The sequence below is a fragment of the Gadus chalcogrammus genome, chromosome 5 (genome assembly GCF_026213295.1).
Source record: "Gadus chalcogrammus isolate NIFS_2021 chromosome 5, NIFS_Gcha_1.0, whole genome shotgun sequence".
Lineage (NCBI taxonomy): Eukaryota > Metazoa > Chordata > Actinopteri > Gadiformes > Gadidae > Gadus > Gadus chalcogrammus.
The window spans coordinates 10885754-10898253 of NC_079416.1; the positions used below are offsets into that span (position 1 = coordinate 10885754).

At 47.8% G+C, this 12500-nt stretch overlaps 1 protein-coding gene across 1 annotated transcript; it reads left to right on the forward strand.

The window, feature by feature from the left end:
• The first annotated feature begins 9523 nt into the window (after nucleotides 1-9523).
• Nucleotides 9524-11155, forward strand: LOC130382109 (ankyrin repeat domain-containing protein 63). The gene has a single exon (XM_056589719.1). It carries the CDS (start codon nucleotides 9524-9526, stop codon nucleotides 11153-11155), a length of 1632 nt encoding a protein of 543 aa, XP_056445694.1.
• The last annotated feature ends 1345 nt before the right edge of the window (nucleotides 11156-12500 follow it).

The window sequence follows — 12500 nt, forward strand, 5'->3', positions numbered from 1 at the left end:
GAGAAATAGGGGGGGCTATTTTTGGGGTATTTGCATGGTTTTCACGGTAGCTAAGAGACAGCCTGCTCTCCTTCACTAAACAATTGGATTGTTTATTTGAAGGTTGTGTCTTTTCTATTTATATTGCTAGTCAGAAAATAGTAAAGTAATGAATGGACCGTTGCCTTCGAGTCTACCTTTAGCTTTTGTTTCCACAATATTTTACTAAAATGCTATTGTTATTTAAAACGAATTATTCCAATAATTTTAAATCAGATTTTTATTAATCTGCTCCGAACACTATGAAATGTGTATCCTGCGCAGCGATTCTACGCTTTCAATAAAGTTTTGACTTAACCATTAGTGTGCAGTATTTGTCTTCAATACATTCATATCTGTTGGTGTACTGCTTCTGCCGTCCCTCACACATGCTGAAAAAACAAATCGTTTACTAGCGAAATAAAAAGGAGAGAGCAGCCAGTGATTCATCTACTGGTCGATTACTGAAAAACAAGCATGTCTTGATGAAAAACAAAACAAAGCCTGGAGCGAGCAGGACAGAGCAAGAGAGAGAGGGCGAGAGGGAGAGAGAGAGAGAGAGGAGGAGAGGGAGAGAGTGAGAGAGAGAGGAAGAGAGGGAGAGAGAGAGAGAGAGAGAGAGAGAGAGAGAGGAAGAGAGAGAGAGAGAGAGAGAGAGGAGGAGAGTGAGAGAGTGGAAGAGAGGGAGAGAGAGAGAGAGAGAGAGGAAGAGAGAGAGAGAGAGAGAGAGAGAGAGAGAGAGAGAGAGAGAGAGAGAGAGAGAGAGGGAGAGAGAGAGAGATGCTGTTTGGGGTGGATTGAGGTATTTGGGCTTGCTGTGTATGGGTGTCACGTGTGCACGGAACAATGGAACAAACAAGCATATGATGACAATGTTCATGGTTCTCTCACACACACACACACACACACACACACACACACACACACACACACACACACACACACACACACACACACACACACACACACACACACACACACACACACACGCATTTGCCTCTGCTATTCCCTCACATTGCTGTAGAGATTTGTGAATTGAGGAGGTGCAATTTGGTAAACAATGGCTTGATTGATTCATAATGCAACATAATTGCAATCCCTTTTCTCCCCTGAATTTTGTGATTTTATGGCACACATGCATTGATTGTTTTTCTAGAAACAGAGTAGTAATGTTGACATAGAAAACATTCTGACGGCCATTGCTATCTGGGCATGAAAGACAGTGTCCCGGCCATCTAGCCTAATGGGCTAACGGGCATTAGCTAATATCGTTCATGTGGACACATGAACGATATTCCCTCTCTATTTCATGAACGGTAACCTGTCTCTCAAGAGTTCTATTTCAAAGAAATGCGAGGCTCCCTTTCCTTGAATCAAATCAAACCTCACGATTGACATTTAAAGTAGCGCAAGATCTGGAGCGCAGAGGCACACACACAGCCTGTGCCCAAGATGCCTGCCACTTCTCACACAACACACAGATGAAGTGGCAGCTTCAGAGTGTGAAGGCACTCAGGCCCTGAGTCACCCGTGCTGATTATCTCCCGTGAGGAGGAGCCGGATCCGACAGTTCTGTCCCCGACCAGCTGGCCCCGCGGCACCCGCCAACACGCCGTTGTCGCGGGCTCCCTCTTCTCCGAGAGCTGTCCAATCAAAGCATGACACGAACAGACCGGCCAGGTGGATGAAGTGAACAACGCTCCTGGGACCAGGAGCGCATTGGAACATGCAGGAGGTGAATCACCCCGCTATGGATTACGTTAGGCAGGAGACGCCGCTCTTGAATGAGCCTAAGCTGAGGTGCGGCCTCGCAATGCAGGCTGGACCTGCTGAGGGTTGGTTGAGTACGGGGGGATTATGTGTGTGTAGAACTGTTGAAGATGATGGATTGGCGCTCTAGTCCTCCTGGGTCTGCCATGCTTTATGGTCTATAAGAAGCGCCGATAACCACATGGGAGGCTGGCCACGGAAATAGAAGAGCAGAGAAGTGAATGAGCCGAGAAACAGTGAATGCATTTGTTTCCTTCCACTAAATTAGCGGCAGTCTTCTAAAGAGATGCCCTTGGGAAACAATCAACACAAGCCAGTTGAATGTTTTAATTAATGTATTTATTCAAGGCATTAATTAAATCAATAATAATGGAAGAATACGTGTGTGTATAAAGAAGACCCAACTCGCATTGCTCCGTGCAGCACCGTTGGAGAGCTGGGGCAAGTGTTGAGCTGAATCCTAGCTGTCAACCTTGAGTGGTGAAAGACAACGCGTGTAGCAGGTGGCATATTTCAACACTTCCCCTCTTTCAAGCCTCTCCACCACTTTATCTCTTCATGTTTCCTGACACAAGGCTTTGGAACAGTCCAAACTGTGATTTGGACATGTGACTAAGAGATGTAGACTAAGTAAGAAGCACACATATTACCGTGTCAAACCTTATACACACAATATAACTTGGAACAACAAAGCCCCTGTTGCTCTGACTGTAAGTCATTTAGCAGGTGCATTTATCCAAAGGGATCTATTTACAGATGTTTATTTCTTAGAAACAGCAGCTATAGGGATAAGGCACCTTGCTCGACGAAGCCTACAAGTGTATTAGCAACATCAATTCACAGCAGTAGCTCAGGAGGTAGAGAGGTTTGGCTGGTAACCCCAAGGTTGCTAGTTAGATCACCGGCTCCTCCTAGCTCCTCCTAGAGTGTCGAGGTGTCCCTGAGCAAGGCACCTAACCCTAAACTGCTCCCGACGAGCTGGCTGTCGCCTTGCATGGCTGACACTGCCGTTGGTGTGAGAGTGTGTCTATGAATGGGTAAATGTTAGGCAATGTTGTATGTAGCGCGATGCAAATGAGGTCCATTTACCATATAACATCAGGGTTTCAACCCAAATCTCTCGGGTGGATGTCCAACACCCTGGGCCCTTCTTATTTATCGATGACAGCCCCCAGCGGGGTCTGGGATACGGGCCGCATTCCCCCAAAAAAACAAACAAAAGACCCTTAAAGAAGACATATTATGGCGTTTTCACAACAAGTAAACATAGTATTTGAGTTCCAGAAAATATGTTTTTGAAGCTGTTTGCTGGATATAGCTTTAAGGAAAAAAAATCTTGCCTCCCGCTATTCCCCTCTGTTATGGGCCCTTCAGAATGCGCTGTTTCTGGTGTCTGTAGCTTTAATGCAAATGAGCTGCTGCCCATTGACCAATGAGCTGTCAGACTGAACCACAGCATGGAGGAGAGGGGATTGTTGCCGTTTGCGGACTCCTGGAGCTCTATATCTATATAATATAATATAATATAATAATGATAATACTCCTCAAAAAATCGTCCACTAAAAAACAATCGTACCTATGCTCTGATTGGAGGGGAGTGGGGAAGTGGGAGGTAATATTCAACTGTGCCCCCTTCCTACGTAGGAGGGGGAGCCGAAACGGACTCGCTCGTTTGGTTATTGTAGGCGGGCTACTTTCAGAAATGCATGTCTCACTCCAAAAATCATATACAGACATTTTTCAAAGTTTGTATGCGTGTTGGAGCACAGAGATCCAAAACAACACCCCAAATCCCAGGAAAAGTGTTGTTTTCATAATATATCCCCTTTAACACTCTGTAACCTTCGGGACGATGCGACCGGAATGGTTGATGGCTGGCTGACATGGCGAGGATCTGAGCATGTGCACAAAGAGAATTTATCTTCTTTATTTATTTATCTTGGATCCTGAAGGCCACTGGCAAAATGGAAAGAGGCAAGGTTGCATTTAAGCACACAATGAATGTTGGGATTCACAAAAATAGTTTTTTTCCATCTCCTCCATTCCCGTTGATGTTTTAGAGTTCAGTTCAACGCATCACGGTGCATGTAGACATTAAACGCTTGACATATAGTCCACTTTATATTTAGTCCTCACTTACATGTCACATTTTCTTTAATTCTGTCTCAGTGACTTCCATAAACAAGCGCATTTGTGGCCGTTGATGGACAACCAAGACCGTTTTTCCAGATGATTGGATAAGAATAAGCGGGCACGTCTCAATATCTCAAACCCAACCCAATTGAAGTGTCTAAATCCATATGTCATCCTAACAATAACCAGATATGTTGTTGTACGCATCCCCCTAATCATTTCAAATGCAATGCACACAATACATAACTGAATATTACGCAAAGGTCTCCATTGTTCAATGGGAATGAGTCATGACCAGAGGGCCATTGTGTACGCCAGCGACAAATCATATTCAACATGCTTGATAACAGCCGCGACCGTGGACAGCTAATGCTATGCTAATCTGTAGGCGCAAACCTCATACAGCGCTGTACGTTTATCTTTGTAATAGCCTTTTGACACAAGCTATTGTTTGGTACATTACGTTGTGCAATGGTCTTGGGGTTGCCATAACAGTATGACGTAAAGCTCCTATCAGTCATTTTAGGTCAGTTTCATGAATGTATACTAGGGCACTGGAATAAAAAACATGTGATGCCACTATGGGGGACCACCGATGCAATCCATTATGGTGTACTGTGCCATGCCCAGTCCTTGTTAAATAGATGAATAATCTCAACAGAACTAAACTAACTCAACAGTGACTGGTGCCAGGGAACATGAAACAGGCCCTATAATAGTATTTGTAGTTGTGCCTTTGAGCCACCCACCAATGTGAAAGGGTCTATTGAACTGCGGGTGAACCTAACAATGACTTCCACAAGTTCGCAGAACAAAGCTGAAGGGCGTCGTGGCCGTCAACTTCCACGAAAAACCGTGAGAGCTGAGAGCTGCCTTCCCTTTTTTATATTTCCTTAAAGGCTATGGATGGTTTATCGCTTCCTCCTCTGAGCCAGCCAATGGTCGCCATTTATCATAGTGTTACTCTGTGTGTGTGTGTGTGTGTGTTTTTGAGCATGTGTGTGTGTCTACGCGTGTGTGCCATTACTCCAGGTGTGGCTCGTCGGTGCCCATCTCCACAAGACGGTGGCCATTCCACAAATACATTTGTTATCCAATTGTCCAATTTATTAAGCTGTCAGTGGCAAGCGTACCTGCAAGGCCGCAAATAGGTGCTGCCAGCTGGGAGATGGAGAGGGCTCTCACAGGTCCTCTATCTCCTTCGCATCAGAAATGCCCCCCCTCCCCCCCTACCCACCCCTCCTCCTCCCACCCCTCCTCCTCCCACACCTGTCTTCCGGTTCCGATGAATTTAAGAATGGGCTTGCAGGTGGCACATAAAAAGCAAAACAAGCCATAGCTTGGTTCGAGTTATTTTAACATCACTGATTCCTGGTGTTTCTAGTGACGTCCAATCACACGGCTGGGACACGTCACCCCATAATAACCACTGGTTTGCTGTTGGTTTAACCACATAATTCAGTTTCTGTGGCTACCCCCGCGATCGCAAACTCTCCCATCGCATGTGGATCTGCAACCGCCAACCCCCGTGCCATTGACAGGACAGTCACGACGCGAGCGGGAGGCGTCCCATCAGAAGTAATTCGGGGTTGTCCAAAATGGCGTTGGCCAAAGTACTGATATTACCACTGTTTTAATGTGCGGCCTGGGGTTCACCATCTGGTCGCCGTTGGCCCGAGCCCGCAGCTAATTGGTTGGACCGGCGTCCACCGAGGCACTGAGAGGGTCGCCTCCTCTCAAACAGTTAGATATTAACACCCTGTTGATTGGCGGCCCCCACGGTGCTGTCTGCGTATTCATTTAAACACTGTAACCGGCTGTAATCATCCCCCATCTCCTCCCTGTTGCTTCACTCTCGCTTCAGTGGCTGCAATATAATCTCTATCCTCAGTCTCTGAAATAACAAAGATAGCCGAAATAGGGCAATTTAAGTGATTTTTTGACACACTTCCCATCACCCTTATTGATGTTGTATTGAGTCTTTTTTTTTCCTTTGACCATTTTTCAAGATAACTCAAACGTGAAGCCTTTGGACGTTGGCTGTGTGACACTTGTCTGTTGGTCTCTGTCGGTCCAGGAGGATGGACGCTGGACAGGGACAGACAGCTGCCGCCTGCATCTCTGCATGGCAGGTGTGTGTGACCGCCGTTGGCCCGGATGACATGTCCTCGTAGCTGCTACAAGGACACGTCATCCGGGCCAATCAAAAAGGGCATTAGAAAGGAATCCACTGACAGATGCCTGGATTAAATGCAAAAGTGAAGCAAAAGCCAAGAATAATCAGCATTAATGTGCAATTGTATTGGATCAGTCCATGTTGTTATCAAAGGACCTCTTTTAATGTTGTTTTGGTTCAGTCCATGTTGATACCAGAGGACCTCTTGTGAATGTGTATTTTGTGTTGATGTGGAGACGCTTGCGCACCAACGGAGATGATGCCGGTCGAAATCGGCTTTCCAAGAAAAGTGTGAAATGTTCTGGGAAAATGGCATCGCAGCAGAGGAAGTCCAGATGCGGACGGTCATTAGGTTAGAGAGCCCTTCATGGCTTCCCGGGCTGTGTGTACCCTTATCAGTAAGTAAGATCGGTCTGAAGAGCAAGAATCAACAAAAAAATAAGCTACATCCTATTTTCCGTTGTGGGTGCGTGGGTAAAGCAAAGACACAGGGCAATCCCACATGTGCTCCAATTAGACGGTCATGATGGGGGCATGTTGACGTGTTGAAAGGCATTCACACTTTCCTGTTGAAATCAGTCCCAGAAGAACTCCTGCCCCTAACTTCTGCTCTTAAAATAAATTAGGACCAGGTGTGGCAAACTAATTGCCGCCCCCGAGGGAGTGTCGTGATTCATTTATTTCCTTTCTGTTTTTTTGTTGTGTTGCCGCGATGGGGGCGTGGCAGTGGCAGCGCCTTAACCTCACACAGACCTTAATTTCTAATCAGGCATTCTGAGACGGCGGTGTTGGACGCTGAATGGGTGATCAGGTATTTACCCCAGCCCTCCTGCTCTGTGGCATGCAGCTGGCCCATTAGCAGCCCTTAGCGCGCCCGGCCCCATTCACAATCACTAGGGGCTGCTTGTGTTTGATTTGTAGTCCGTGTGATTCTTTGCATGCAGTAAATGGAGGGAGGGGCGGTGGCGGGTCATCTTTGGTCGTTGTGATGTCTTTCCAATTCTTGTTGGCGTAATTGCCCTAAACGCCATCTTAGAAAAAACTTGATATTACATTTCCGAGTACATTTTCTGAAGAAGAACAATAAAAGGAAGCACATGTGTTAGAGGAAGCACAGCAAATCAGTTATTATTATACGTCTCTAAAAATAGCTGATAGAAAAATGGAAATACATACCGGCCTCAGGATGTATATTGGACAATCAGTTTCCTAAGTTCACTGAAAGGCAATGCGCAATATGTCTGCACAAACAGAGATTACCATCATAGCCTCAAAGTGTTGGCACAAACACAATAACTCCAGTATAGCCCCTGGACACCCTGCGAAGGGTTCTGTAAAAGCTGGTTCAATCTATTTCTGGATGAACAAGGCCCTGAAATAGCCGACGCAAGCTGAAAACGCTAAAAGGACCTCCTCATCCTCCTGGTGGGAACACACGACTAAGCCCAATCATCGGACAAAAACGGTCCCTGAGAAACCCAAGAATAGCCGAAGTGAAAGAAAAATATATCTCAGGGATAAAAATGAGTTTAGATGTTCTTATCTCGGTGACATTTGACTAGGATAGCTCTTTTATATTCAACGAAAAACATATACGAGGGAGTTCAGTTAGTCCAATCGAACCCGCACCCTCCAATTTAAGCTTAATTATGTCTCGCAGAAATCTAGTGAATCTCATGAATGTGAGATGAGGGTATGATGGAGGCGGGGCGGTTGCGTCACCTCCGCAGCCTCTTTGGTATGGAAAGCATGTTTTGTGCTAATTAGTGCAGGAGTTTAGCTTCGTTATTACCATGGGCAGAGAAAAAAACAATGTCATCATTAAGACTGAAGCCTAGCAAAATCAAAATATTCGCTAACATAATCATCAAAACACCATATCTAGATGGGTACATTAAGGTGTTTTATCAAACGAATTGAAGTACATCAAAAGATTGGTCTTTTGTCTTGACTTGGCACGTTTTTTCCCAATAGCTACAGTTTAAGTACAAGGGGAAACTCACAGCACTTGGAGGTTGAGGTTACCCTTGGGGGGAAAACATCAGCAATTTCAATTGTGGCGTGAGTTTAAGAAATGAGGAATCTATCTCTGCAGGCCACGATACATCTGTGGTATAGATGTATCCTTTTCCTGAGGAGAGCCATCCATGAAGCTTACACGTGATCAAACCCCTAGGAGGTTACAACTGCAATACCCATGAGTTAAATTGTATCTATAACAAAGTTGCATGCAGCTCTCTCTCACCAGGCTGCATGGCAACTCTTTCTTCCCTTCCTCTCCCATCTTTCCTCTCTCTCTCTCTCTCTCTCTCTCTCTCTCTCTCTCTCTCTCTCTCTCTTAAATAAGTTAATATATGAACTCAACAATATTAACTTGATTAATTCAATTGATATTAGATTTAAAAGAAAAGATACAAACAATGATGTCATAAAGAGCATATTAAACAAAACAAGGAACGACAACATGATAACCTTGGTGCTGGTTTTGTTTTGATTTTATAATGATTTTACACTTGAGATAAGTATAATGACCTTCTACAGATTTTTAAATAACCAATAATAACCTTTCTACCCGAATGGCTACTATTTTAATCCTTATTAAACCTTGAAAATTGAATGATAATAACAGAAATAATAACATCATACTAGCAAAACACATGCCTGTTTGATTATTCTGGGATGAATGAATGAATTATGGCCAAAACATTTGCAGAGTGAAAGAGACCCAAATAAGAGAGACAGAGAGAAAGAGAAATGTTAATTTTCTCTCTCTTTTGTTACGCCTCTAATACGGTTGGACTTCAAAGCTACACGCAGTGGCTCTTTAAACCTTTACTCCGCCAAGCATGCCCATTGCTCAAATAGTCCCGAACACGGCTCAAATAATCACTTCTTCAATGAACGGAGAGGTGCTGTATTTTTTTTTATCATCCTAGACAAATAGAAATATGTTGTTCTTTTTCCAAAAAGTCTTAAAAAACTGCTCATAAGTGAGCCGGTAATAGCAGCTCTAACCTCTGAGACACATGGCGTTCTCCTTGACTGATTTTTCAGTTCAAATAGCATATATTTCTCTCCAGGCACCGAGTGCTTGGGCTGAATGGATGCTGTCGCTGCATAATGGTCCTCGGATGACTGTTTCCTAGGTAACGTGGGGAGGGCCTGTGGAGAGGGGAGGTATAAAACACAGGCGGCTTCTCGCCACACACTCACTCCGAGGTAAACCCACTTGCTGCCATCAGAGACACTCTCTCTCTCTCTCTGCCTCTTCTTCCACCACCACGCTCTCTCGCTCTCTGTCTCTCTCTCTCTCTCTCTCTCTCTCTCACTCTATCGCGCGCTCTCGCGCTCTCTATCCCGGCGGACTCAGACTCATCGCCCCCCCCCCCCCAGTCCGCTCCGGCCGTTCCCTCTGAGAGCAGCGGCATGATGCGACCCAAAGACCTGCGGCAGGGCTCCGGCACCAAGACCTTCCTGGACGCCATGCACGGCGGCAAGGTGCACCTGGCGCGCTTCATCCTGGACGCGCTGGACGGACGCATCATCAACTCCAAGACGGAGAGCGGCCGGACCCCGCTCATGTTCGCCGTGCGGCTGCAGGAGCCCGGGGCCCGCGCCAAGTTCGCCCGGCTGCTGCTGGAGAAGGGCGCCGAGGTCAACCTCCAGGACGAGGACGGCCGCACCGGGCTGAGCCACGCCTGCGAGCTGGGCCACCTGGAGGCCGTGAAGCTGCTGGTGCAGTTCAACGCCGACCCCGACGTGGCGGACGCCTGGGGCAACAACGCCCTGATGTACGCCGCCTTCTCGGGCCACGCCGCCGTGCTGGAGTTCCTGGTGCGGGCCTTCAAGAGGCTGGGCTTCAAGCTGGACCGCACCAACTGCGCCGGCCACTCGGCCCTGCAGGTGGCCGGCTTCTTCGGCCACAACCAGTGCGTCCAGATCCTCAGCTTCCCCTGCAGGAGCCGGGCCGCCGGGGCCGAGGACCCCCCCGCCGACACCGGGTGTTCCTCCGTGTCGCCCGGGGAGGGACACCCGCCCAGCCGGCTCCCCCGCCACATCCTGGAGCGCTTCTCCAAGCAGCTCGGCAACACTGAGCAGCAGCGTCAGCTCCCGGGGGTGTTCCACCGACAGCTGAGGGCGGCGGACGCCATGGGCCTGTGGAACCGCTTCAGCTGCCCCGCCGGCCAGCCGCCGGAGGACAGCCACCAGCGCCTCCAGCACCCCGCTCCCCCTCAGCCCGATAACAGCGTGCTGTCAACTGCCAAGCAGCTCCACAACTGCCAGCTGAGAGACCTGAGAGGCGCAACAACAGTGAACTCCGCGCCAACTCCGAGCCAGACGGATGTCAAGCGCGGCCCCCTGCGAGGGACCCTGGAGGCCTTCCCCCTCTGGGGCAAGGCAAAGTCGTTTAACTCGGACCTCCTGAGCGGCAGGAAGCAGTCCTACCAGGGAGAGGTGCGGGACGGCAGCTTGTCTGCCAGCAGGCTGAAGAGGGCCTCGCTGCAGGACGAGCGATCCCTCCTGGACAAGACGGAGTGTCAGGGCCACCGCCGCAGTCTGGCGGCCGACGGCGACAAAACCAACACGCTGGTGAAAGCACAGCTGAGCGGGAAGACCCCCGCTGATCAGCTGACCGGCGGGTCACTGAAGGAGCGGGCCTGCGACCAGCTGGCTTCCTGCCCGGGCTGGAGGGGGGAACAGCAGCTCAAGAGGGGAAGCATCCCCGCCATCGGCAGCAGGAACAAGCTGCTCTTCATCAGAGGGGAGACGGGGGACCCCCGGAAGGCGTCGGAGCACGGGCACGCGGCGGGCCTGACGGGGCTCGGGACCAGGCTGCTGAGACGGTTCACCGCCCCGGACTTCATGAGGATGGTGATAGACTGCTCCTCGGCCAACTCCTCCTCCGCCTCCTCCACGCACAGCCGGGGCCGGATATCCCGCTCGGAGACGTTCCCGCTGTCGCACCAGCAGGTGAACAGCCAGCCCAGCGTGGACAGTATCAGCGGGGTGCGGTGCGAGTTTGACAGCAGCTCCTGCTCCCAGGCCACGCTGGGCTAGGAGAGTGTGTGTGTGGGAGACTGTGGAGCAGCAGGTTAGGTTCACTACCACGGATGTCATTGTGTTTTTTTATTCTAATGCACATAGAAAATAATGGATAATGTATTGCATTGATTGGTTAAGTAATTGCTCTTATTACCTGCTGATTGCTTTCATGTACTACACTCCTCTTCTATAGATATTTTTACAGAATATATCGTGACGGCAGTGATGAACACTTTACATTAACCTCGCTATATTCTCGCTAAAAGTCGCATTATTTATACTTCATGTATCTTGATGCTGGTTTGTAAGCAAGGGAGATCATTGTTTGTTAACTTATGTATATATTTGTATAGAGTTAATTTGTATCAAAGTATACTTTGTGCTACGCAATCTTTGCTTACAAATCCTATAACTTTTGTATGTATTCCACGCCGTACCACTACAGCTGTATGATTGTGCTCTGTATTATTCCAAGCTGAATATCTAATAAACATGGCAGCCTTTTCTCTGAGCAATTATTTGACATGCATCGGCGGAGCCCGTCTGCCTTCACTATACATACTCCTCCTCCTCCTCCTCCTCCTCATCCTCTTCCTCATACATCTTCCAAAACATGAGCACACATGACAATGAGCAAAGCGGCCGCGCCAGCTTCAATATGCATCATTTATTGGTTCGTACAAAATTAAAATAATGTGTAAGTCTCTCTTCTTTTCTTTTTCGTATGAAGGGTTCACATAGAAATACAAATCCATGAAAGGTGTTGACGTGTATCCGTGTGGTGGGAATATAGAAAGACCATGTGCAAAGTGTCTCAGCTGGTGGACGTTCCTGCAGCATCACACGCAAAGCCTATGTGCTTCATCTAGGCAAACCGATGCAAATACACTCATACACACCCCTAGGGAGAAACGCACACACGCACAGTCGCGCGCACACAAACACACCTAGTCGCACGCACACACATACACGCACACACACACACACACACATCCTGTGGTTTGTAAAAAGTCAGTGACAACAAAGAGTAGGACATCACAAGCGAAGGTTGAGGAGCAAGCGCACATCCATGCTCACACTCAACCACACATGCCGCACACACACACACACACGCACACCTCATAAATTCTAAAATCTGAAAAAAACGTGAAGTTCATCCGACTGAACTCACTACATCATCAATCCTCAATCCTCATCAGGGTGTCGTTGTACAGTGTTTCTACTCAAGGGATTCTGCTACGTCCATAAGTCCATACATTGAAAATGAAAACCCTACGTTGCAAACGCACGCCAGACAAACAAACCGTGACGCACATCCTCTGAAAAAGAATAACGATAATAAGATTAGAAGAATAATAAC